General features: G+C 46.7%; 1 protein-coding gene across 2 annotated transcripts in view; it reads left to right on the forward strand.

Moving 5' to 3' along the window:
- Window positions 1–25,549, forward strand: part of LOC144784447 (sodium channel protein type 5 subunit alpha-like) — a 1,060,325-nt gene that overhangs the window by 355,307 nt on the left and 679,469 nt on the right. For both annotated transcript variants that reach the window (XM_078663204.1, XM_078663205.1), the window contains exon 8: window positions 20,819–20,882. In XM_078663204.1, coding sequence (XP_078519330.1) covers window positions 20,819–20,882 — 64 coding nt within the window. The remainder of the gene's footprint in view (window positions 1–20,818; window positions 20,883–25,549) is intronic.

Below are 25,549 nucleotides of genomic sequence, written 5' to 3' on the forward strand. Positions count from 1 at the left end.
ATGTTTGAAACAACAGTGTTCTTTCTACCCCACCATGCATATGCCACTCTACTCCACCATGCATATGCCGCTCTACTTCACTTCCTACTATACTTGGCTCGGGAACAGCCCAAACCTGCACCGCCTGCCGCCCGCAGCCTCGCACGGCTATAATATGCCGGTAATTACAGGGACGAATTAAACCTTCACTTCTGTTCTTTCATATGATAGGTCTGAGAGCGGAAACTTATCTGGGGGGGGCTCGCAGGGTGTGGGAGGGCTCTGTGTTGGGGGGCTCGCAGTGTGTGGGGGGGCTCTGTGTGGGTGTGTGTGTGGGAGGGGCTCTGTGTGGCTGTGTGGGGGGCTCTGTGTGGGGGGGCTCTCTGTGGGTGTGTGGGTGGCATTTGCGAGAGATTAAGCTATTGGCATTGTAAATGACAATGCCATTTATTTATCTGTTTTCAAAACCAAGACATAAATAAAAATGTTGTCATTTACAATGCCAATAGCTCTAACTTTTGCAAAGGCGAAACCGTTGCATTGTAAATGCTTGTTTTTTACTATCTGCGCATTTGGTGACCTCGTCTAACCTGTGCTTTATGTTAATGTGGCTGGTTATGACTTTGGGTGGAGCTGAATTTAGCACCATTTTTGACAAAATATAGCTACAGATGTACATGTTCCCCAAGGTACCCTTCCACTCTGAATGCTGAAATAAAAATATTTTAGGGACAGGCAGTGATCCTTGGGACCACTGCCAACTCCTGGAAAAAGTTTTTGAAACTTCATTTTTGCATCCAGTTTTCTTTTAATAAAAACGAGCAGCATTTATAAAAAAAAAAGTGTTGCTTTATTTAAAATCAATCACAGATGTCATGGTTTGTTTACCCCAGCAGGCCACCATCCCTGTGATGACAGCGAATCATAATGGATCGCAAATTGCTACCTACCTTATTATTATTCATGAGATAGTACGAATTGCGACCCACAACGATTCGATTTTTCGTGAACTGAACTAATCGTACATATTTTGAAAATACGAATGCATTTGGAAAAAGTCTGTACGCAAATTACGACCCCTTTTACCGAATGCATTCTTATTACATCGGGCCCGTAATGCCTAATGCTGTGCAGCATCAGTGGTATGTTAATGTAATATTGGCTGCAGTAAAGCACAGGCTCAAAATGCTAAGCTTTTCTGGTGGTAACACTATGAGAAGATTTTACAGGCGCGTGACATTTTCCACCTTTGTAAGGAGTGGTATAAAACTTGAATGGTAATTGCACTCTTACTTTGTAAACCCGTCTCTATTCCTCTCCTTCATCTCTCCTGGTGTTTTGCTCAAACACAATGCAAAAAGCTCTAACCTGCCAACCCTGACCCTCATCAGAAAGTTCTTTTGAGTCCAACGAAAAAAACGAATTACTAAATACATATTTACAATGGCGACATATTAATGAGCTGATACGAGGAGCAGTGTGGGCGCTTGTGTCTGGCAGAGGAATAAACACAGATCCAACATGGCCACACGTGTCTGAGTTCACTGCCTTGAAGCCTGTTTCAGTCAGTGCAGGTTGTTACATCCACTAATTAGGCCACCGTCGGCTGACGTCATTCTAGGCATGCCAGGCTACTGCTGCTTTGCTCGACAAAGGAGTACGCTACAAAGCTTACTTTCGCATTTAAATACAATTACAGAAATTCTTGGAAATATAATTTAAATATGTGTGTAGAATATCTCATCAAAAAGAGCCTACATTCCGTGCACGGTATAGGTTTAACGATTAGAATATAAGCGGTGTGTGTAAAGATGCAATGGAAAAACATTATTCCTTAGGGAGAAATTGTGTTTTCAGAGACCTTCGCCCTGGGTATTACAATCAACAAAAGGCCGTGCTTTACCCATTAGCAGTAAATATTTTCCACTATACGTTGCACGTTTGGTCAGTATATTTACATGTCACAGTGTTGGCATAAGAGCTGCATTTTATTCAAATTGTTTGTCAAAATTACCAAAGACAATTCTAGGAATGAGTGCCCCGTTTTAAAGCTACATACCATGTAGTTATAAGTGAATTGATATTAATAGATGATTTAGTGTTTGTAACAGGCATGTAGAGTTTTCTTGCACTTAACTTCCGCCCTTGCTAATTGTGATGTAGGGTGTATTCTTCCCAATGTTCTCCCCAGTTTGCGACCTCACAGGCTTCACGTCATATTCCTTTTCCCAGCCCTAACATGCAATGATGTAGTGTGGGTGCCAAGGGCCCTTGTTCGAGCACCAAAAATAAGCCCTACCTTCTGGTCTAGTAGCCAAATTAAGCCACAATTGAGGTTGAGGAGACCCGAGGCTCCTAGGCCCCAAAACCACTGCACCTACTGCATTATTGATAGCTACGCCTCTGTCAAAATGCATGAGGTGGATGCAGGTAGGCACACCACTGCCAATCCAGGCACAACATGGCCTTGTACCTCGTGCCGTATGGCTCCCCTCCACCATTCCATGAGCCCCTGTGAGGAGTTCCCAGCCCATCACACATCTTGTGTACAGTGCTCAAGCTCCAGACAGACAGACACAAGTCTGTACCAGGAAGGAAGGTGGTTTATAAGGAATGTACACGTTAACATATATGTTGGGTCAACAAAACCACCACACAACCGAGCTAGTATGCATGCAGATTTAGTCAATGTGCAGCATGTCAACTGAAAACCTAGAGAGTAGATGCAACAGTACTCGGGCGCACAAGCCACCTCTTTCTCTAAACCACCACAAGCTACTTTCGAGAGACTAAAGTAGAAGAACAAGCTCGAGTTGCTGCAACATAAGTATCTTGCATATGTGCACCCGTAGAATGTGGTCTAGAGAGAGTGATACGTCTAGTGCACCTGTCCTCAGCAGTGACATACTAGGACAGGTACCCCAACCAAATCATAGCTCATCAAAATTAGAGACCGCAGCTGCCTGCTCAAGGCAGAAATGGAAGCCTTGAGACCCTGCTGAGCCAAGCCATAGTCATAAACAGTCACACCGACAAATATCTATGATATGAGCCGACTAATTGACCCAAGTTTGTGTGATAGCCTAAGCATGGAGAAGCCAGTCCACAAAAGAACACCAGAAGCTTTATCTCCTCGGTTCAACCGAGTGCAAAGACCATGTCGGTCAGAGAAACCTTAATCATGCTGCACGGACAGGTGTCGCCTGGAAACGTGTGCAAGTTAGTAGGTCAAGAAGGCAGAGACCTTAAGGACAGAGGCATGGAGGCTTAAACTCATTATAGAAAACCCCAAGTTCAAGCACAGGCCCCTCTTCCTTTTACATAAGTTTCTAAATGACATCCAGTGGTGATCTCAAGCTCTGAGGGTTTTAGAGTCTCTGACAGCCTGCGCCACCAAGGCTAACCTCTGGACAGTCCCTTCTGCTGGAGTCCCTGTCTCTTAACATCCAGGTCAGCAGATGTAGCCTTTGTTAAACCTACATACATGGAAGAACCTGATGAGACAGAAAGAACTTGAGAAGAGCAATTCTCTGGTAACTAGCAGGTCTTAAGGTAGCAGGGTTTGCTGGCTAACCTTCATGTGGGAGGTGGAGAAACTTTCTCCCTCTCTCTCTCTCGCTCCCTCTCCATCCCACCATCCCCCCACCCCAATCATGCACTTTTTTAGCCTGATGTTTCTCTGACGGTTTGTGAACATTTCTTGAGAAACATACTGTGTACCATAGATATAGGCATGCACTCTGCTCTCAGGCAATACTTGATCTAGCTTGATCTAGGACCTACCAGTCCACATACCAAGACATTCGGGTGTCTAGTAGCCTGCATCCCCTTGGAGAGGGAGATGTATGCAGAAAAGAGGGCAAGGGAACAGAGGGAAACTTAAAGCCTTAACCGCAGTGGTTTTTCCTCCACGGTGCGGGCGTTCTAAAGGGTGGGCAGGGCTGCGTTGGCCGTTGGTCGTGCGCAGCACTGGGGAGGGAGTGCTCCAGTCGGCCAACGGCCGACAGGAGCACTGAAGGGGTTAAAGACCGTCTAAAATAGTAAAGGGAGCATGGTAAACTGTTCCATAATTGGGGCTCGAGATCTGCAGTCTGTAAATACTATTATACGCATATTGTACATATTGCCCTAATCGCATTTTGCAGAAAGATAAAGTTATAACAAGGGGCCAGGTCTCCAGCAATAGTGTTTAGAGAGTTCAGGAGCAATTTGCCAACAATAGGTGGTGGTAGTGCCAGTGTAAAGGACTCCACTGAGATCTGAGTACTATAAAAAGAATTTATGACATTACATCGCGGTCTTTACAATGCATACATTTACATTGCAGTTATTACAACACAAGTCGTTACAACGACTTGCGCTGGAGGGCGCTGGACTTAGGAATATTATGATTTACTATTCCAACTCCAGCCTAGGTAACAGTAGGGAAGGTGTTGAAATAGTAAATCATAATATTCCTTAGTGTATATCGCCATCCAGCGCAAGACGGTGTAACGACTTGCGTTTCTAATGGCCAGATTGTAAACGTATTGCGGTGAAAAGACAGCCACAACTCCTTATTAAAGTACACATAGACCATGTATGTATATTTGATGTATTTAGAATTTTAACTATTTCCAAGCTGCTTCAATAGAGCATTCGGTGGAAAAAATTAGCTTACTTTATAGAAATCCTGCACATGTATTAGCAATGTTTTTCTATTAATGAACAGTGAAATAGTACTCTACTTTAGATAAATTAAATATGGCTTTCACTTGTTGCCGACTTTCCACATTTAAAGCTTCCCTATCTAAGGAATACCGCAGCGCACAATACAGTGTTCAGTATGTACTGTACAGCGTTCTGCTGCCCTTTGGCTAGTTTTGTGGTATACAAATACCATATAATTTCATATATGCAAATTTTGCATCTCATTCAAGAAATTATTTCTGGTAGTTTCTTTTCCTTTAACACAACATTTAGTTGCTGTTTCTTTTTTCATAAAACTGGTTTTATCACTGAAGGAGACGGTAGCGAAGAAAGATTAGAACATTGGAGTGTTGAGGGCTCCTTTGGAGTCAGTGAGGAAATTCGGTGCCAATAATGGCTCACTATCTTTTGCTCCAACATTCCATTGTTTGTCTTTCTAGTTCTTCATTTTTAATTTAGAACATTCTACCTTACGTGGGTGCAATGTTCTAACAGCATTATAACACATCTGCCTCCGTCACAGCAGTTGTTAAAGGCCTTCTCCCTTATAATAAGTCCTTGCCTTGAAGCTTGACTCCGGTCCAGGGAAGGCATGGCTTGGCAGTTCGGGCTGGACTCTTCCCATGAGGCACAGGGTCAGACTGATTTGCATATGGCCATGTCTGAACTGGGGTGGCAGAGTGGGCTAAAGAACGGTGATGGATTAAACCCAGATCTGTTGACTGGGTGTGAGTGTTTGATTGGTTCAGATGCTCCGTCCATCACCACCCCCTTTTGTCACCACCCCCTTTTGTACCGCTTGCCTCAAATACAGCAGTTGTTAAAGGCCTTCTCCCTCATTATAGTCCTTCACTTGCAACTCTGGTCTACCACGCAGTCAGAGCTTTAAAAACGAGCACAGTATTTTATTTTATTTATAAAGTTTTATATATCGCCAACAAGATCCCGAAGGATATCAGAGTGCTTTACAAAAGGGAACATACAGTAGGGACTATAATACCATAATACAGTAAGCATTAAAGCACAACAGTCCCTGGTTTCATTTGCGTGTTACCATACAGATGGTGTAATCCCGATCCACGAGTGAAGCACCAGTGTCTTGTAGGATCAGTAAATATCTTATGTACATCATCTTACTCAGAGTCAACTCCTTCAGCCTGACCAAATCAGTTTGTGGGTCTAAGTTACAAACTCAAAATGTGTTGATTGGCATTAAAATCGTGTTCCTGCCAACCTTTGCAGACACGTACCACTTGATATCAAAATACACAATTGACTCCACGTGACCAAACTATATGCAATAAACCAGATTCACACTGTCCAGTCCTGGGCATGGTTGCCTTGAAACATTTTTTTATAAGGGGAGATTATTGGTGACCACCCTCGATCAGTTCCAAGGGTTCCAGGAGGACTCCACATTCTTACGGCCTACCAAGAAGCATGTTTTTCTCATGCATCACTATAGATTATCTGGTATGTGGCAGAAATTGGCAGCCCCTACTACTATATGTGCTGTAGCTTCTTCAAATATATGGCAAATGTCCCCATTCAAGATTTCTCCAATCAGCTTGTGAATCTCAACTACTCAATCTGCTGCTCGAGCTTCCTTTCAACTGTCTTAAACACCTGATCCTAAACCTGAGACATTAAGGAGCCCATAAAAAACGATTCTTAGGATCTCCTTCACTGAGGCAAGGAATTGATATCTAAGTTTTATATTACCAGAACAAGCCATCAAAAGCCCACACTTGCCGCAGGTGCCTCAACTAGTTAGCTGCCGTTTCCTTTAATCTATTTAGCTAGGATTTCCATAAGTATCAGGTCCTGTGTGTTCACTTGGAAAAGCACTTTCCAGGAAATTGCTCAATCACTTTAAATGGTCAAGGGCCCTTCCCCGTCTTTTACTTTTAAACCCAACACTGGTTGACCATCCACCTCATTTAATGCGGTGTTCTTCATATAAGTTTCTTTCTATTTCCAATTGGGCTTGTGTTACCGACAGAAGAAGAAGAAAGAAGAAAAATTATTTATTATATAGTTAGTTGAAACCATTACAATGTTCCAATACATAAAATCAATTTTCTCTGCATGTTAAAAATTACCCCAAGGAAGAGTGAGTATAGACAACTGGTACCACATTAAAATTTGATTCATTATTTCTATTTAGAACTGTAAAACTCTTAAAAGACGGAGAGGAGCAACGAAATAATGTTTGTAGCCTGCATCATTGTTTCATTAAATTCTCAAGACAGGTTAGAAATTGTATCCGTTGGCAGATTAATTGCAGGTCCTTTGAGTCCAGACTTTGTTGAGTGTTGCCGACAGTGTAAGCCAGCACTATGAACAAACAAGTTATGGTAAGTAGGTGGGTCAGGGTTTGGGGAGCATATAAATGTACTACAATAGGTTTTAAGTGGTTGAGGTTCCTGCCTGTCTCTTAAACTACAGGAAACCCCACGGTAGTACAACTGCAGATTCACACACAGAGCAGGGAGACTCAACGTTCCTTTCTGTTCTTCTTGTGCACAAAGGAATGATTGGTGAAAGGTAAACTTTCAACGATACACTGAAATGCTTCTCAATTCCCTGCATGTTCAGCAGGTGTTACACGGGAGTCTTTACAGCTGTGCAAACATCACTCAACGTCATTGTGTGTATATTTGCCCATTCAAGCAAGGACTACTTCATTGTGTCTAAACACAGCGTCGGATGTTGGAGGAGATTTGAAGCCTCATACACAATAGTAAGCATCGCAGACTGACGAATTGTATTTGTTGCATATGATTATCACAAAGGAATTAATTGTGAAAGCCATGTGCGCATCTAAGCTTAACTTATGTGTGAGTATGGCATGCGTTTACCCCGTGTAGCTTGTCAAAATGGGGATTTAGATCCAGAAAAATATTTAGTCACATATATTTGAAAATATGAGTATTTTTTTCCCACAGAGATGGAGAATGGGCACTACAGAGCAGTTAAGTGGAGAAGTGTGGCTCAATGGTTAGAGTGGCAGACCCTGATGCAGAGGTCTGACCTGGGACCATGGTTCAAATCCTGCATCGGCGGGTCTTGGGCTCAATTTCCTCGGACCTGCTAATTCTCGCCTCGGTGCCTATTCAAATCATGGGTCCCACTCTGCAACTCTGGGCAATAGCTTGCTTAATCTCCACAACGGCCCCAACAGCGCTGGGATGCCTGGCTTCACCTTGGGGGTGCCCAGGAGTGGGCATTTCACAGGGAAAAGCCAGGAAGGGTTCCACAGCGGTATGTGTACAGCGCCAAGACACCTCAGGGTATAAGTGCGCTATACAAGTACAAATTCATTTCATTTCATTACGACCATGGAAAGATGTGAACACCCACCAAGTTCTTTGCAGGTATCCACAAACTTTTCCACAGACCAGTTGCACCCTGGAAACGGTTGGATACATCCTCCTGTCAAGAGCAGGGGTAAATCTATGCCCAGGATAGCAGTAGAAAGGGGACACCTTCAGAACTGGCACGGATGTGCGAGATAAAAATATTTTCTCTGTGTAGCAAAAATCTGAATAAGTTTTGCAAAGTAAGTGTATTACTGGGTTACATGTATCTATGCAATAACCATGGTTGGCCTAATCAAAAGTTCACATACTTTGGATCATATAACCATAATATCAAAAAATGTGGTATTGGACTATGGGGCATATTATCAAGAAACTGCGTTAAAATTATTGCCGCTTTAGCGGCAGTTTCTAAGGCGGCGATAATGGGCTTGATAATATGCCCTTGAGAATTACAATAGAAGCCCATGTTCACACCAGAACAAGGGCTTCTGTGGGAATTCACAAGAGCATATTATCAAGCCCATTACGCTGCTTTAGCGGCAGTTTCCTGCCGCTAAAGCGGCGATCATTTTAACGCCGTTTCTTGATAATATGCCCCCTTATTCTTCTTTGCAACAATGGGAGACAGAAGTCTGGATTTTCATAGTATATTTATTATACAAAAAAACGAAATCGCATAAATGCATGATTTATTAACAAATTAATTAAAAATATCTAGACCATAAGTCTATTATTTAAACCTAGCCTAATCACTTCACATTCACACACAGTTTACTTTCATAGTCCTTGGAGAGTTGAAATCGTCATTAGGAGTAATGTGGATACATTTTTCAGCATGAGAGGCCTTCACCAGATTTCGACAATTTGTGAATGACATTGACATATGATAACCAGTTCTTTGAGAAAGATTCACCAGAGTAGGATTCCGTATTTCAGTTTTTCATTCAGATTCCATATGGTCGTCTATCGTTGCAATAATGGAACAGTGGGCCTTAGTGGATAAATGAAATTAAAGATGGACAAGTGAGCTGGGGTAGTTCCCTCTCATCATAGACGTTCAGAGGTGCTGCCATGCTTAAGCATTTAAAATGGTTTTTTTTTAAACTAGAATGTTTTGACCTTCCCTTGTAAGGACTCTGTCCAGTCTAACACATTTCCAAACCCAGCCCTTTTCTTCTGTTCCCACTCACAAGTCAAGTCAAGTCAAAGGCATTTGTTAAGAGCACATATCACCATAGGGTCTCATAGCGCTAGCGAGAACTCCATAGAGACTGACAGTCGGAAATGCAGAGTTATGGATGGTTGAATAGCCAAGTTTTTAATTCCCTACAAAAGGACTTGTGGTCCGTGATGGTGGGGAGATGGGGCTGTAGCTTGTTCCAGAAAATAGGAGCGAGAAAGGAGAAAGATCGGCCGCCGTTTCTGGCAGTATGGACTCTACGAAGGGGGAGAAGACGTTTAGAACTAGATCTGAGTGTCCTACTAGGTTGATACCAGGCAAGTTTCTTGGCCAAGTAACTTGGCCCAGCTCCATAAATACTTTTATTCACTAATCTGAGTATTTTGAAGCAGCAACACTTCTTGATAGGTAGCCTCTGGAGGGATCTCAGACTGGGCACAGATGTAGCTCTTGCAGGGAGGTTTATTATCAGTCTGGCCACGGTATTTTACAAGACTAGAAGCTTAGAATGTAGATCCTCGTTTACAGAGGACAACATGGCATTGCCATAGTCAATGCGACTCATTTTTTTATTTTTTATTTGTTTTATTGTTGCATCGAAGTATACGGGTACAGTGTAAATAATCTGCTGATGTGGCCTCAACATTCAGCCATGCGTGCAACGTTTTTTTTTTTTTTATACAACTGGTGCAAATATACATTTCCCCAATTATTCAGTACAGATCGTGCAACCATGTCTGCAGGCTGGGAGACAGTGAGCCTGCATAGCCAAGAGGACAATGAATGGAAACAGGTATGTAAGTTCCCGCCTCAAGGGCGTTGGATCGGGTCTGTACTGTCCATATAACGGTGCTACCAGAGAACGGGGGGGACAAAACTGTGGGAGGAAAGCATGTGGGCGCTAGCATGGTCTAAGCACGGGGATACCGGTGATGGGCGTCGGGGGGGGGGGGCTCAAGGAGCTGTTCAGGTTGCGCTCCAGAAGGGTGGGAAGTTAATCAGGATGCAGGGGGTACCGGGAGCCTGCCCTGGGGAGGGGGACACTAGGTAAATGCTATTGGTCCTCTCGGGTGGGGGGGGAGGAGTAGGTGGGTCACCTGCACGTGTGGACTGTCGGAAGCTGTGGAGGAGCATGGCCCATTCCATGGATATGGGAAATTTACGCGCTCCCCTGGCTTCTTCCTCTCTAAGAGCATCCTCTTCCGCCGCCGCCCATTTACCGACCGCCCCCGTCCATGCTGCTATAGGGGGACCCTCCGGGGATCGCCAGCGCATGGCTATGCATCTGTTTGCCAACAGGAGCGCTAAGGACACGAAGCGTCTATGCATTGAGTCTTGCTTAGGGACATGAAAGATGCCTAATGCGCTAGATTCCCAGGTGGATAGTGTAGTGAGACCTGTTAGTTCCGACAGTGTGTCGTGTACCGCCCGCCAAAAGGGATGAAGGTCGGGACAGCTCCAAAACATATGGCGAAAATCTGCAGCAGGGGAGCAGCATCTGGGGCAGAGGAATGATGTGGAGGGATAGAACTTCTGTAATCGCGCTGAGGTGAGGTACGCCCTGTGTAGGATATAGTATTGGATGTTCTTGAAGCGGGCGTTCCTAGAGACGCGTTTTGGGGCCTCAAGCGCTTTAGTCCACTCTGAGTCATGTAGTGCGCGACCTATGTCCTCCTCCCATGTAGCTCGCAAGGTCGTCAGGGGAGCGTGTGAGAGTTCCCGGATGGATTTATACAGCCAGGTGACTAAGTGGCGTCCCACCCCCATACGCAGGATAGCATGTATTACTGGATGTGCATCTGGATCGCCAGTACGGAGATTAAAATGGGGTCGGTATCCATCAAGCAACTGTCGATATCTGAGGAATTGGCCCGGGGGGAGCCCGTATTCTGCGGTCAGGCGGTCAAGTGATTTTATCTGGCCTTCCTCGAAGAGCGATTCCAGATCCGTGATGCCACAGTGCGACCATTCGGTGAAGAACGGAGCCGTGAAGTAGGAGTCCTGCCTGGGGCTGCCTATCAATGGTAATAGCGGGGAGTACGGAGGTCTATTGGGGGACATTCGGTGGATCCGCATCATGCACCGGCGCGCTATCGCCACTTGAAGGGGGTATGTGCGCCGTGGCTTGGTGCCCGGGAGAAGAAGACGGGTGAGTTCCGGGGCTGCGATTCTGCCGGTCGAGGTAACAGTCTCCTGAGGGTAACAGTCCGCCGTCCAGTATGACAGCCATTGGAGCTGTGCCGCAAGGAAATATGACTCGAAGGACGGAGCCCCGAGCCCTCCCTGCGTCGTGGGAAGTTGGAGGGTTTTCAGGGCGACCCTGTGTCGGCCCTCGCCCCAGATAAGGGTCCCTAAGAGGGAGTCAACGTCGCGGAAGAAGGTTCTGGGTGGTACCACCGGTAAATTCGTGAAGTGGTAAAGGAGTCGGGGAAGCATTACCATTTTAGCCAGGGCTATCCGTCCTATTGGGGCTAGTGGGAGTTTATTCCAGAAGGCAACAGCCGGGCGCAGACTGGCAAGTGCTTTGCGGTGATTCCCCTCAAAAAGGTCAGCTGGGGAATGATACAAGTGGACACCGAGGTACCGGGGGGCTTCCGCGGACCATGAGAGTTTATGCGCTCCGAGCTCGACTTCCCGGGGGGGCAGGCTCGGGTGTAAGGGGTAGACTGTGGACTTGTCCCAGTTCACCTGTAGTCCCGAGGCATCTGCAAATTCCGCCAGTGTTGCCCCTATGGGGGCCAGGTCCGTTTCGATGTCTCGGACATATATGAGGAGATCATCCGCGTACATGGATACGCAATGTGTGCTGTCCGCAAGTGGGATGCCCCATTCCACACCTTCCAGGCGCAGCCGAACCGCCAGCGGCTCGACTGCTAGCGCGAATAAGAGAGGCGACAGGGGGCACCCTTGTCTTGTGCCTCGCCGAACTTCGAACGCTGGTGATATACGTTTCCCGATACGAACTCGCGTGGTCAGATCGGTATACAGGAGGCGTGTGTACGCCATGAGCGTTTGGCCGATATTGAGGCGCCGCAAGACTGAGAAGAGATAGGGCCAGGTGAGGGTGTCAAACGCCTTCTCCAGGTCCATAATGAGGCAGGCGGCGCGAGGAAATCTGCCACGTATCTGATCTTGAACATGGAAGACTCGGCGGAGGTTCTGGGAGGTGTTCCTCCCCGGAACAAAACCGCATTGGTCGGGGTGGACTAGTGGGCGTATGACCTGCGCATAACGATCAGCCAGAATTTTCCCCAGGATCTTGCAGTCGGCCGACAGGAGCGTGATGGGGCGGTACGACCCCATGTGGAGTGGATCTCTGTGGGGTTTGGGAAAGGTGACAATCACAGATTCCCGCAGTGACTGGGGTAATCTCCCTAGATGAAGAGACGCCCCGAACACCCGTGACAGACGGGGGGCCACTAGGGGAGAGAATGTCGAGTAGTATTCTAGCGGGAAGCCGTCCAGTCCCGGCGTTTTGTTCCGGGACATGGCACGTATCGCCTGGGTGATGTCAGAGGGTTTTATCCTGGCGTCGAGAGTGCGCTTGTCCACATCCGATATTACGGGTAGCGTCAGTGGGTCTAAAAAACGATCCACAGAAAATGGGGAGTATTGGGCCGGGGTCCCGTACACTTGTGCATAGTGACGCTGAAACGCCAGGAGGATCTCGGCCTGTGAGCGTACCAGCACACCGTCCGGGTTGACAATATCCGCGATTGGTTTGATTTCGGTGTCCTGCCTCGCCATCCAGGCCAGTAGCGCTCCAGTTTTGTCTCTGTCCTTATGTACCCTAGAGGCGTAAGCCCTAAAATTGTATTTTCGGAGGTCAGCGCAGGCAGTCTGATACTCCGTCTTAGCCTCGGCCGTGAGCACGGCGTGCTCCTCCGAGTCGTCAGGCCGTTTAGTGAGTGCGGCCAGAGTCTGCTCTGAGGCTAGGAGCGTCCGTTCCAAGGTGCGGCGGACCCCTACTACCTGTTTGATGCATTCTCCCCTTGCCACCACTTTAAACGCGTCCCATTCCACCAGTACCGACGATGCCGTGTTTGTGTTGTGTGTGAAGTAGTCTTGGATGCTGGTTTCGTGTGCGTCTCTGAATACAGGGTCTGAGAGGCAGTCCCTAGGGAGGCGCCAGGTGGGGACTGGTGGGTGCGGGGGGCGCCAGGTCAGACGAATGATGTGGGCGTCATGATCCGAGAGGATCCGACCTAGGTAATCTGTAGATGTGATCTTAGGGAGGATTGGTGCAGAGCAGAGGAAACGGTCCAGGCGGACCCTGAGGTTGTGTGGAATCAAGTGGAAGGAGTAAATGCGAGCCAGTGGGTGTAGGTGTCGCCATGCGTCAGTGAGCGCCCAATGCGTGGTCCATGCCCTGAAGAGTTCTGCCTTCCGGGGGGCCGGGGAGTGTGTGGGGGGAGGATGCGAGCGGTCCAGGGTGGGGTCCAGTGTGCAATTAAAGTCACCTCCCAGTACCCACGGAACTGTAGTGAACTGGGCCAGAACGCCTGTGAGGTGATCCCAGAATTTATCCTGATCCGTGTTTGGGGCGTAAATGCTGCCAAGGAGTATTCCCTGTCCATCAAGTATTCCTTCTAGAAGCGCATACCTGCCCTCTCTATCTACTACCCGTCGGAGTTCCCGGAAGGGAGTACCTGGCCTGACCCAGATTAACGCGCCGCGCGCAAACGCTGAATAGTGTGTGGCACAGAAGATCCCTCGCCATTTGACCTGCAAGCGAGTGAGTTCGGTAGCGTCAATGTGTGTCTCCTGCAGAAATGCAATACTGGCTGACATGCGCTTAATATAAGAGTAAACAGAGTAGCGTTTGCTGGGCGTGTGTAGGCCTCGTACATTCAGTGTAAGGACATTAATGTCTGAGCGTGGGACTGCCATTCTTAGGGTGTCGTGAGTGGGAGAGGGACCCCCTTACAGCCCCCGAGAGCCGCCAGCGTGTATGTGTCACGTGTGCACCTATGCGCCAAGCTTCCACAGTCATGGGGGAGGGACTAAGGGGATTAACAACAAATAGAACCTTGGGTGGGAAACAGTCCCAATACTGAGGATATCTCACCGGAGGTGGTATATCCAAACTAGTGTCCCACTAGGGGAGAAATACAACGGATATCTGCGGGGGTGGCAGCGTGTGGGTTGCTGCTGGGCCTGTACGCAGGTCGGGCTCTTGCAGGAGAAGCGTCTATCGCTCGCCAGCGCTTACAAGCATTTGGCAAAGTAGTCTAGGCTCCTAGACGTCGCGCAATACAGTAGGCAATCATGAGAAGGATATAACAGTGGACAGTTCATCCATCACGAAGAGGTGCCAGGTTGGCTGGCCAGGGTAGCGTCCAAGGTATGCGCCGCGACGAGGGGGGAGGAGATTGGTCCAATCCCCGACATTGTTCCGTCACTGTCCCGGTCTTTTTCAGGGGTGAACAGGTGCGGTCGACCTTCCAAATCCGATGCAACCGGTGACGCGTGTAGGTCGGTCACCGCTCGTAAGGCTTCTCGTCGCTCCTGCATGATTTGCGTGAGGTCGGGTGAGCCCGTGGGGGATGATGCTTGGTTTTTGGGGCGTCCAGATCGAGCACGGCTCGCACCCCGTCGTCTGGATCATCTGAAGTCGTTGTTGCGTGCTCTCTGGGGTCCGGGATTAGGGATTATTGGGCAGTGAAACTCAGTCCAATCCTGCGCTTCCTCCGCCGTGTTAAAGAAGAGGGCTTTCCCCTTGTGTAGCACTTTCAGGCGGGCCGGGAACAGCAGGGAATGTTGAAGATCATTTGCGCGGAGGCGCCTCTTGACATCCAAGTAGGTGGAACGCTGGTGCTGGACTTCTCGGGCGTAGTCCGGAAACACCATAACGTGCTGGTCTTCAACTTGTAAGGGGCCCGCCGTCCGGGCCGCACGAAGCACCGCATCGCGGTCTCGGAAGTGCAAGAATTTAGCCAACATGGGTCGCGGAGGAAGGCCCGGCTTGGGTGCCCGGGCCGGGACCCTATGGGCTCTTTCAATGGAGAAGTATGCCGACCTTTCCGCCTCCGGGGTGAAAGACTTGGTCCAGGACTCCATGTATGTCAGAGGGTCCGAGTTCTCAATCCCTTCCGGCAGGCCTAGGACGCGGATGTTACATCGTCTCGAGCGCCCTTCCAAATCCACTGTGCGCTCCTCGAGGGCCGCCACACGGTGTAGGACCTCCTTCATTTTCGCCTCCTGTGTTTTCATCGCAGGCTGCAGTTCGGACACGATCCGTTCTCCGTCCTTCACCCTGTCCGCCAACTTGCGATGGTCGTCGCGGATTAGACTGATGTCCGTTGTCAGGACGCCCAATCTCTCCTCCATCGAAAGGCGGGACAATTCGATCGCCGCCAACACCTGATCCAACTTTGCCGACAGTGTGGGGTCGGTTTGCGACGCGTTGGCTTGTGTCCATGTTCTTGTTTGTGGCATCCTCTCGAGGGCCGTCTCGGGGACAGCCGTCATCTGCGAGGTCCTCGTTTTCCCCATGAGTGCTGTCAGAGATGGGGGGGGGCCCGGGCCTCTGTGCACCCCGCGATCAGCAGGCCACCACCCCTCTGTGTATCCGGGTAGGCAGCAGTTCAGTGCAGGATGGGCTCCCAGTCCTCCTCGGTCCTGGGGCAGTCACTGTCTTCCTTCTGTGGGACCCCTGCTGGCTCGGGGCGTGAATAGTAACTTGCGGCTGCGGGGGGTGACAGCCCTGGCATCAGGAGATACGCGTCATGGGGGCACTGCCTCCATAGTCCAGGCTTCCCTGAAGACAGGGTGTTTGTAGTGAGGCCGGATCCTGCTCCCTCTCTCCTCGGTGCGTGGTGCAGTCCTTCAGGTGACCCCGGGGGTCGAGGAGCAGGCGACGAGGGTCCGGGGGGGAGCTCGGGTCAGTGAGCGTCTTCGGCGCGGCGTGCTACCGCCTCAGGGTCAGAGGAGCACCTTGCCTCCAGGGTGGAGCTCGCGCCGATCACGGTGCCCTGGTCCCTGTGGGCGCCATCTTAGGGTCAGGCACCCGGGTCCGCCGGGCTGCGCGAGGCGGCAGGAGCGTACTGGCCCCCCTCCCGATCAAGGGCCGATGTGGTCCGCAATCCCTCGGTGGGCCTCAGAGGGGGTAGGAGGCCGCTGGGCCGTCGGCGCCGCGGTCCACGGAGGGGAGGGGGGGAGAGGGGTCGACACTCACCGCCTCCAGGTGGGATCGTGGGCGCCCGGAGGGCACAGCGTCACGCAGGCGGCACTTCCGCCGGCGTCCCTTGGTCCGCGGCGGCGGGCTGGTCGGTGCTGGAGTCAGGCTCCCGTCAGTGTAGGAGCGCCGGTGTGTTGTAGCTCCGGCATAGCGGCCGCCGTCTTGTGTGCCGGACTGCCGCCGTAATAGCCAGCCCGGCCTGGATCGCAACCCCGTGGGACGGTCACTCCGCTCGGTTCTGGGGTTTCCGGAGCCGCCAGCTGTCCGTTTCGTCAAGGGTCGCCGCCTCAGGGACAGGTTCTCAGTGGCGCCCACATCAGGGAGACGGAGCCGCGTCCGCCATCTTGGGTGCTCGGCGCTCGGCTCCGGCTTCGGTGAGGGATGGTCCGGTGCCTGTCGCTCGTCCGCAGCCCCCGCGGCTCAGCCAGAGGACGCCCCACTGTAGGTAAGCATCAACGGAGTATATTTTGTAAGCTGAGGCTCCCGGCGATCTCAGGAAGTGGGCAAGATGCTAGCCCGATCGCGGAGCCTCAGCAGGACACAGCCGCCATCGTGGCTTGCCAAGCCACGCCCCATAGTCAATGCGACTCATGATAAGTCCCTGGACCAGCGGGTTCCTAGATTCAATGGGAATCCATTGAAAGATTTTGAGTAGTTTACGCAATAAGCCATGTTTCTCGTCCCTCCTCACAGCTGTTGTTTCCTGTCCATAGTTTTAAATTTGCGAGGTTTCTTGCCCAATTTTAGTAGACCCCCCAAAAAGCCTTACCTTCACTTCCCTCTATATAACCAGAAATATTTCAAATGTATATATTTATTAGAAGGAGGTAGTTATCTAAGTGTGCCAGAGCCTGCCAGCACTGTGACTGGCAAAGCAATAAAAAACAATATTGAATTAGGGCCTTTTGCAGATTTCGAGTTCTATCTTTACCACAAACAAACTGTACCTGCCTGCCTGTCACAAATAGGATCTGCAACGTAATATCATCGTAAGTCCCCTTTGTAACACGGGAACAAAGTGATACCGTGAATTCTGTTGTTCACTCTTTGGGTCCTCGGCTTAAGATCCACTTTTATTCCAATTAAATGACCAAGTCATAATTGCTTGGATTTAAATTTACTGTGTCAAGTGTTATATTGCTTGTGACCCAGAATAATGCTCTATAAAGGCTGTTAGATAAATGTCTTGTTGCCCACTCATTTCAGTTATTCTTTGTTCAGTTAGCTTCTAGCTATGAATTTGTGAAGAATAGGATTTTGTTTCGTACGTGTTTGGCAGCACCACCCCTTACATATTCCACACCATAACTGGAGATTTCTCAGATGTACATGTTAAGCCACATGCCTCTCCCTCCGTTTTCATCCTTGTTAATGCCCTAGGATCAGATTCATTTTGCAAGATCTTTGCCTTTAAAAACTTCTACGCAAAGATTTCATTGTATTGTGCCTAGGACCCTTCTCCTCTGACAAACTTTTTGTCTCTCCTGGTAGAGGAAAATATTCTAAATCAAATGAGAAGGGAAGATCGACACCCTTCTCCACACAAGAGAAAGCAGACAAGTCAACCTGACCTCCTATTTGGAAAATTATAGTGCTGTGACTTGGGAAATAACTGTGGAGCATTTTAATACAGTGTTTTAGAGACTGTGATGCAGCAAGACTTGAAGGGGTATGGTTGTGTCCAAAAATCGCAGGCTTGTTTTGACTGGGTCTCCTGTTGACCGGGTGAAGTAAGAGTGGCCAGTACAGCATACCTCGGTATAAAAAGTGTACCGGATCATTTTCTACAGAAAATGTGTTATTTAGAAAGCGGGTTAACCTCGTTCATAATGTACTAATGCTGGGTTGGGAAATTCGCTGTGTAAATGAAGTTCGCAGAGAGGAGAACGTGCAGTGGGCATCAATGTTGGGAGTAACTGAAATTCTAACTTTGTAACAGGAAATATTACAAAGAGTTGTATGGTGTACAGGAAGTAAGAAATACTAGAATTTGCAAAAGCATAAGTAAAAATGTAGTTTAACATATTTAAGAATGATTTCAGGGAAGATGATGAATAGTATATTGCAGTCAGGTGCAAAACCCAGGATCAAAAACTGGCCCACCATGTTCCATAACCATCTTCCTCACCACAACCTCATATCTCTATTCCTCCAAGCAAGCCTTGCAAACCTAACCTTCAACATAAAAGTCATATTATGTTATATTACATTTGATTATAAGTAACTGAAGAGAGCTGCAAAATATTTAAAGAGGGATGTTGATGGTAGACATTGGGCGTCATCCATAGGTGCAAGTGGGATGAATCGTGGCATATATTGATAGAGATAACCCTTCACTAGAACATTGGTTTATAAATGAGCCGTGTGATGCCCACAGTTGGATTTAAGTTGATTTACTGTAGGAGTCTAGCCTCCCCTGTGGCTGATGTGTGTGCCTTTTCTGGCTGACTGGGTTGTATCCCAGCAACCAATATCAAGGCAAGGGATGGCCTTCAGCAATTTTACTCAGATGTTCTGTTTTGTGTCCTTGTCCTGCGAACGGTTGAGGTCTGAGGACAGCTCCAATCTTTCCCAGACGCCTACTTGACACTAAGGTCAATCTACTGCAGGGAACATCTGACAGTGCATTGACCGTTCACGAATCTGCCGTGCTGAATTCACTGGACACCCCTTTAGAAAACGATCACAATTTCTCAAAATCATGCAGAGCTTAACCTGTGCCAGTGGGTACAAGCACTAGTTTTTTTTAATGGGGACGTATGTATGACCGAGAGAAAGAACTAGAAAGATAGGAAACCAGTGACAAAGGACGAAAGCAGGAATTAAAAATATCATGCAAGAGTGAGATAAGTAGATTGGAAGTGCAAAGTGGTGGAAGAAAGAGAAATAAGGTAGAACAAGACATCTTTGCTAATCATCAGTCCTGGAATTCAGCAACACCGAAGGTGAGTGCCAAAGAAAAACGTTGAGCCCCTCAACCAATTTTAATTTTTTGTTTTTACAAATTAAGTACTGGGCATACTAAAAGGAATACCTCAATCAAGCATGTGATCAAAAACACAGTCAAACTATGGATATCCATAACTGTCTTTATATAAAGAACTCGTTTTTAAATTAAACTAATAGTATAACTATTATTTAAGGAACACCACCATTTTAAACAAACATTTGCAATGCAATAGGTCTTGCATTATTGACAGGTTGAGGTATTGGCAATGCAAATAATAATGCAACGCTAATAGCTCACACTTTTAGTAATGCCAGACGTAGTGCATTGTAAATTCTTGCGTAGTGAGCCAGGAACCAGCAATGTATTTCTTGGTGCAGTACCGCAAGCTGCTCCTGGAGATCCCTATCAAGCAAGGCACCAGCACTGCATGTCTAGGTGCAGTACCGTAAGCTGCTCCTAGAGGTCCCAAGCGAGCAGTTTTGAGAAGTTGTTGCTGCTACTTTAAAAAGTAGCATTAGTAGAATTATATACTTCGTAATTTCACTTCAAGGCTTTGATAAGTGGGCCAGGAGTTTCGGGTTGTGGCTAGACCAATTTTGTTTAAATCATTTCATCACCCTCTGAGCGACGCATGCGAATCTTCACCTAAGAAAAGACTGAAACGGAGATGTTGATAACACGTAGGTAAAGCCTCTAACATTTTTAACAAGACCTATTTCATTGAAAAGAAGCGGCCGCGATTGTCCCAGGCTGCTTTAAAAGTGAAAGCGACATTGGCGCGAAGGAAAGCATGTCGTGCCTACAGACGGAGAAAGGCATTAAACAAAATAGTGCTTCCAGACTAAAGAAGATGTACCATGCAACCACAGAAGTAAAAGGGCCAGTCAACCTGGGAGGTTACAAATGAAGACAAGGCGGTACCAAGGAGGAACTAGCAAGCTTACTTACAAATCAGAAGCCAGCATTTACGAAGGAAAATGGCACAAGCCAATGACAAATATGGGCGGAGAGTGGGCGTGGCTTCCAGTGCATACTCCAATACAGCATGCCTTGCAGAGCGAGCAGCGCATGAGAGGTGCCTCTAGTCTCGACCTAAAAAGTGGCTACACAATCAACCCCAAAGTATGCACTGCTGATTAATGCAAGGGAGGCTTGATTTTTAAAAAAATGAAATGGATGCCTGGATGAGACTCTTAACTGATGTGGTGGTATTTATACCATTACCGGAACTGAAGGTGGGTTTTGATGACCATGGTGAATTCATAGTGGGGGAAATTGAGAGAACATGTCGTGATTCAGAATGGTTTTGTAAGACTGCTAAATGAAGGAGGAGTGGTGGCTAAACTGGAGGTGCAGTGCTCACCTTTTGCTATTACCTGTGTTCCTTCTGATATTTGATTACACTATGAAACTGGTTTGTTAACAAACAATGATGGCGTCATAGACTATGTGCATGTTCACTAGTACGTACAACGCACGGATAATATGACTGTCCTCTCTCTTGTATTTCCTTTCAGGCAACTTCTACGTACAAAGTGGCCGTAAGGATGCCTTGCTCTGCGGCAACAGTACAGATGCTGGGTAAGTACAAAACATTCTTCGCAAAAAGCTTTATCGGCATTGGAATCTGTGTTGTCTGTATTCAAATGGTATTATGATTGACAGCATTCTAATGCGCTCAACAGATAGAGGTCTTGGTGTTCATTATTTATGGATTGATATGAAGTGCTCTTAACCAAAGTGCTGTGCCATAATTAGCTGATGGTACATCGATAAAGGGATACATCAGTACAAAAATATAGGGCAGGATCTGAAGTGGCTATGGGTGAGAGGCGAGGCAGCTGCCAGACTAGATGCACAAGGGCAGGCTTTGTTCAAAAGGGAATACTTATTTTACAGAGTAAAATGGTGCCACCCTTTCAAGATGTATATGCAATAGCGTATTCCGTGGAGCAATAGGCAGACACATGCAGCACACAGATGATTTAATTAGCGAAAGGTGGAGGTTCCTGGTTTTGTTAGTCGTGAAAGGGAGGTGCCGTCGGTGATTTTATATGAATCATGGGATCCGAATGTCGATTAGTGACTGCAGGTTCCTTCACACCGCCAACCTAACCGGCTCTTTGCACTTGTGTTGCTGATGTCTGTGGGAATCAAAGTGCTGACACGTGACAAGTGGAGAACGCAGGAAGTCAAATTCCACCTAATTCTCCTCTGTCGTGGGTAAAGCTGTTTGTATGTACGTATATAGCACAAACTTAGCTGTGAAGCAATGAAGAGCTGTACATTATGTGAGGGTTTAAGAGATGATCTTCAGGATTTTGTATGTCAAGTGGGAATTACACAAATACATTTTGCACACATTTAGTCATATGAGGATTAAGTGATTTACCTATAATCACACAACGTTGAGTTTAGCACCAAGACTGGGATTCAAACCTGTGTCCTCAGATCCCAAGTCTGATAGCTCCAGCACATAGGCCACCTCTGCTCCCCCAAGCATTGGCACTCTGACCACCAACCTCCTCATGAGGGTTAGTTTTAAGTTCAGACCCCATGGACTGCTGCTTTTGAATTCTAGCTGTGAATGGAACCAAGGATTTTGGCTAACGTCAATTATCATGGAACTTTGTTGTCATGGAAATCTTTAGGGAGTTAACCAACAGTTATAATAGACCTTTTATGACAATATATTTTGACACTAAACACCATGATCTGCTTGAAGTCAAAGACCATGCATCAAGCCTAAAGAGGCCCTCTTTCCTGCAACCAAAAACCTTGAACTGTAGTTGCCTCTCTGAGTGGGAATCCAAACCATCCAATATGGGCACTTAGAAGCATTCATAAAGCTTGGAGGAGGAAAGCAAGTAAACAGCCTTCAACAAGCATGGAAGTGCTTCACGCAAGTTGATGCCACCATTGTGGGTAGCAGTGTCCAAGAGTGCATTGCTAAGTGTAAGGCCTTTCATCACAGTCAGAGCCATTGGAAATATGCAGAGTAATTTGCATGTTGTATGGTAGCATTCTTATGACACTTTGACATTTTAACATACCTTGATCTTGTCTGAGCAAACATGTTACCTTGTTGGTAACAGTTTAACATGTCAATATGACAATCAGGGAGAGTATGTTTAACATGTCAATATGACAATCAGGGAGAGTATGTATCCTTACGGCTAGAGCGGTCAACCTCGAACCTGGGGAACCGGGTTTGAGTCTCGGCAATGACTCTCAACATCCTGTGATTCTGGGCAAATCACTTATTCTCCCCGTGCCTAACAAAAATGAATGTGTCCTTCTGTAACGAAACTGATGCTCATGCACAGCGCTGTGATACCCAATGCCTCGGGTCTAGTTCGCGCTATATAAAAAAAATCAGCTACTGAAAAGTGACCAATTAACTTTTGCAGTATAGTACCAGAACATAAAGGACTGATTTATAACAAATATTGTGTCCTAAATGACTTTTTAAAAATATCCTCCACTTTGGAGGTAATAATAGAAAATTTACACTCCATGGGATGATTTTTAGGAGACAATGTTCATTACAGACATTATTTTTGGGAACAATATTCCGATGTATAAACACCTTTGGACGGGGTCTGTCACTGCAACGTACCATCTGTGGCTCTTGTTTAAAAAGTAACCTGTGATGTGCCTTAGTAGCGAACATCTCTTGTGTTGAAATCAGAAAATGATGAAGTCAATAGTGGAATATGGTGCAAGTGCAGTACATTCATAATTATGTGGGAAAAGCCACAGCTACTGAAATGTCCAGTTCCAGTGGGCCTTCATATAAATTTACTGCCCTGAGAGGATTTTGACATATTTTCTGATTGACTTGGATGTTTCTAATTCTTGTGGATTGGAGGAAGAGGGCAGTATCAGTCATGTGATAGTCCATAAACATTTGATGCTTGCTACCTCCATAGTTGACAATTGGATGGCTCTCTTGAGCAAGGGCATCACCACAAAAGTTGTTAACCCATTTATAAGTTTAGTTTTTCTTTGAACGAAGACAAAAAATATACGTTACCATTAGTTCAGCGTGGGGGTCTGTATTAAACACTCATTTGTTTGAAGGATGCTGCATTCACAAATTTCCTAATGTAGGAATATTGATATACCTTAATATCATAGCCTAAATATTGAGGACGAAAATATTGACAGGTACCTATGTGTAGATATGTTATACCTAATATCCCATATACGGATCGTGACAATTTATCTATCTTCAAGGTACATAGATGTTGTGTTAAGAATATTACTTCTATTCTCTCCTATGTGTAGTTACCTTGTGATATTTTGGTCCTTGACATTTTGGCTACAATTTTACCAGATCACAATATTTCCTACTTGCTATTTCAGTCTACAGCCATGTTATGGTTGCCAGTGAGTTACTGATAAAATTGATGTTTAGCTTCAAGCCAAGTTTTGGGCCCTTGGTCCATGCGATCTTTGAAATCCTCCTTGCACCTTCTACTCAAACTTCCATTGATGAACAAAGTTTACACAGTAGTAATATGTTTTTCAACCTTAGTTCATTGTTTGTGAACCTGAACACCTCCTCAGCAAGGAAACAGACAGCACTGCAGTGCAAATAACACAGCATCATAAAACATCAAAAATGTAACGCTTTCTGTCAGAACAAATCTCTCCCGTACCAAGCAGCTCTAGGTTGAATGAACATTTGAAACACATTTGCTAATGTTCCAAAAATGTATATAATGTTTTCTCTTCCTTGCCAAAAGACTGAAAGATTTAGTGATATGGTTTTGTCACCGTCGCCTGCATATATGCCATTACTAGATTTTTTTTTTGCATCATTTTATAAAGCTTCAGCCAAGCATCTTCAGTTGTTAGATCACTTTATAACAGTACAGTGATCAAGCACAGTACAACTTTTCATAAAGAAGCAGGACAATATTCCAGGTATGGTTAGAGGTGTGCCTCTTATAACTCAGATCCCTGGTGCAGCTGGAGGTCCTTTTGGACCCTCAAGTCCAAAATGAACCAAATTCTCATGGCGTATACCTGTCACCGTGCTCTAAACTAATGTGCCAAAAACGATAGATAAAATACTAACCAATTAATGTAAAAAAAAGAGAAAGTAAGAGATAGACATCTAGGGGCAGAGATGCACAATATGAACCTAGAGAACCTGGGATGAATCCTGGTTCCCCCGCTTGTCTAAATTGTGAGACTTTAGTCAAATATTTTTTTCACTGTGCATTAGACCTGTTACCATTAGGGTGGTCTTTCCCCAGCCTTTTTGGCTTTTGCCCCCCATTTTGCTAATCCTTTGTGTTGGCCTCAGGCTTCTGAGAACTTTACCACTGCCTTGCAGACAATACTGGGTTGAAAGGGATCATTGTGCACTCCAAAGAGCTGCTTTGAACTCACCCCTTACATCAAAGGCACTTTTGGGTATACATACTTGGTCACTGAGCCCCAAAAGTCTGGGGCTGCTTTACTACTTAAAGGACTCAACTGGGCTGCTTCTCTGATTGTTGCCCTGCTGCCTGCTGCTCCCTGGCTCTGCTGAAGGAGAGGTGAACTCTTCATTCCCTCCAAGGGCTTGCCTCCTGTTTTCTGAAGGAATACATAAGACTTCCTGCAGTCTTGCTGGTGCTGCTGGTCTCTGCCAGATGTGAGTCCTACCCTTTCCTAAGGTGCCTGCTCCAAGGTCTGGGCCTCAGAAGTGGGTTCTGCAGATGTTTCACTACAAAACCGATGCATCATCACCTTTGGGCTGAGCGGAACCGACACATTGCCCTTTGACGCTGACGCAGAGGCTGTTCGACAACAGCAGTTCTACGGTCTGCGCGGCGATGCATTGTCTTCACCTCAGCAAAACTCAAAGGCGACACAGCGACCTGACTGTGTGGAAAAGATCGACGTATTGTGCCCTCAGGGTCAATGCTTTGCTCCATCCAAGGTACTTTCTCAGGGGGCCCTGCATGGGTCCTGTAGCCGGCTTGCCCTCCATCGTGGTCGGCCAGAACTTTGGATTTGCACCAGTCCCTCACAACCTCAAGTAACCTTTTGACCACTAGTGACTTCTAAGCCCTGTTTTTGCATTTCCTCTTTAAAAATTCATATAACGACTTCTATTGTTTGGATCTTTGTTGTTTTGGTCTTAGTTTACTCATATAAATATTCTCTATTGTTCTAAACATGTGTGAAGTATTTTTGCGATGTATTTGGAAAGGCGGGATTTTACCTCTAGAGTCTGCTTTCCATTCTCC

This window comes from Lissotriton helveticus, chromosome 10, assembly GCF_964261635.1.
Source record: "Lissotriton helveticus chromosome 10, aLisHel1.1, whole genome shotgun sequence".
NCBI classification, from domain to species: Eukaryota; Metazoa; Chordata; class Amphibia; order Caudata; family Salamandridae; genus Lissotriton; species Lissotriton helveticus.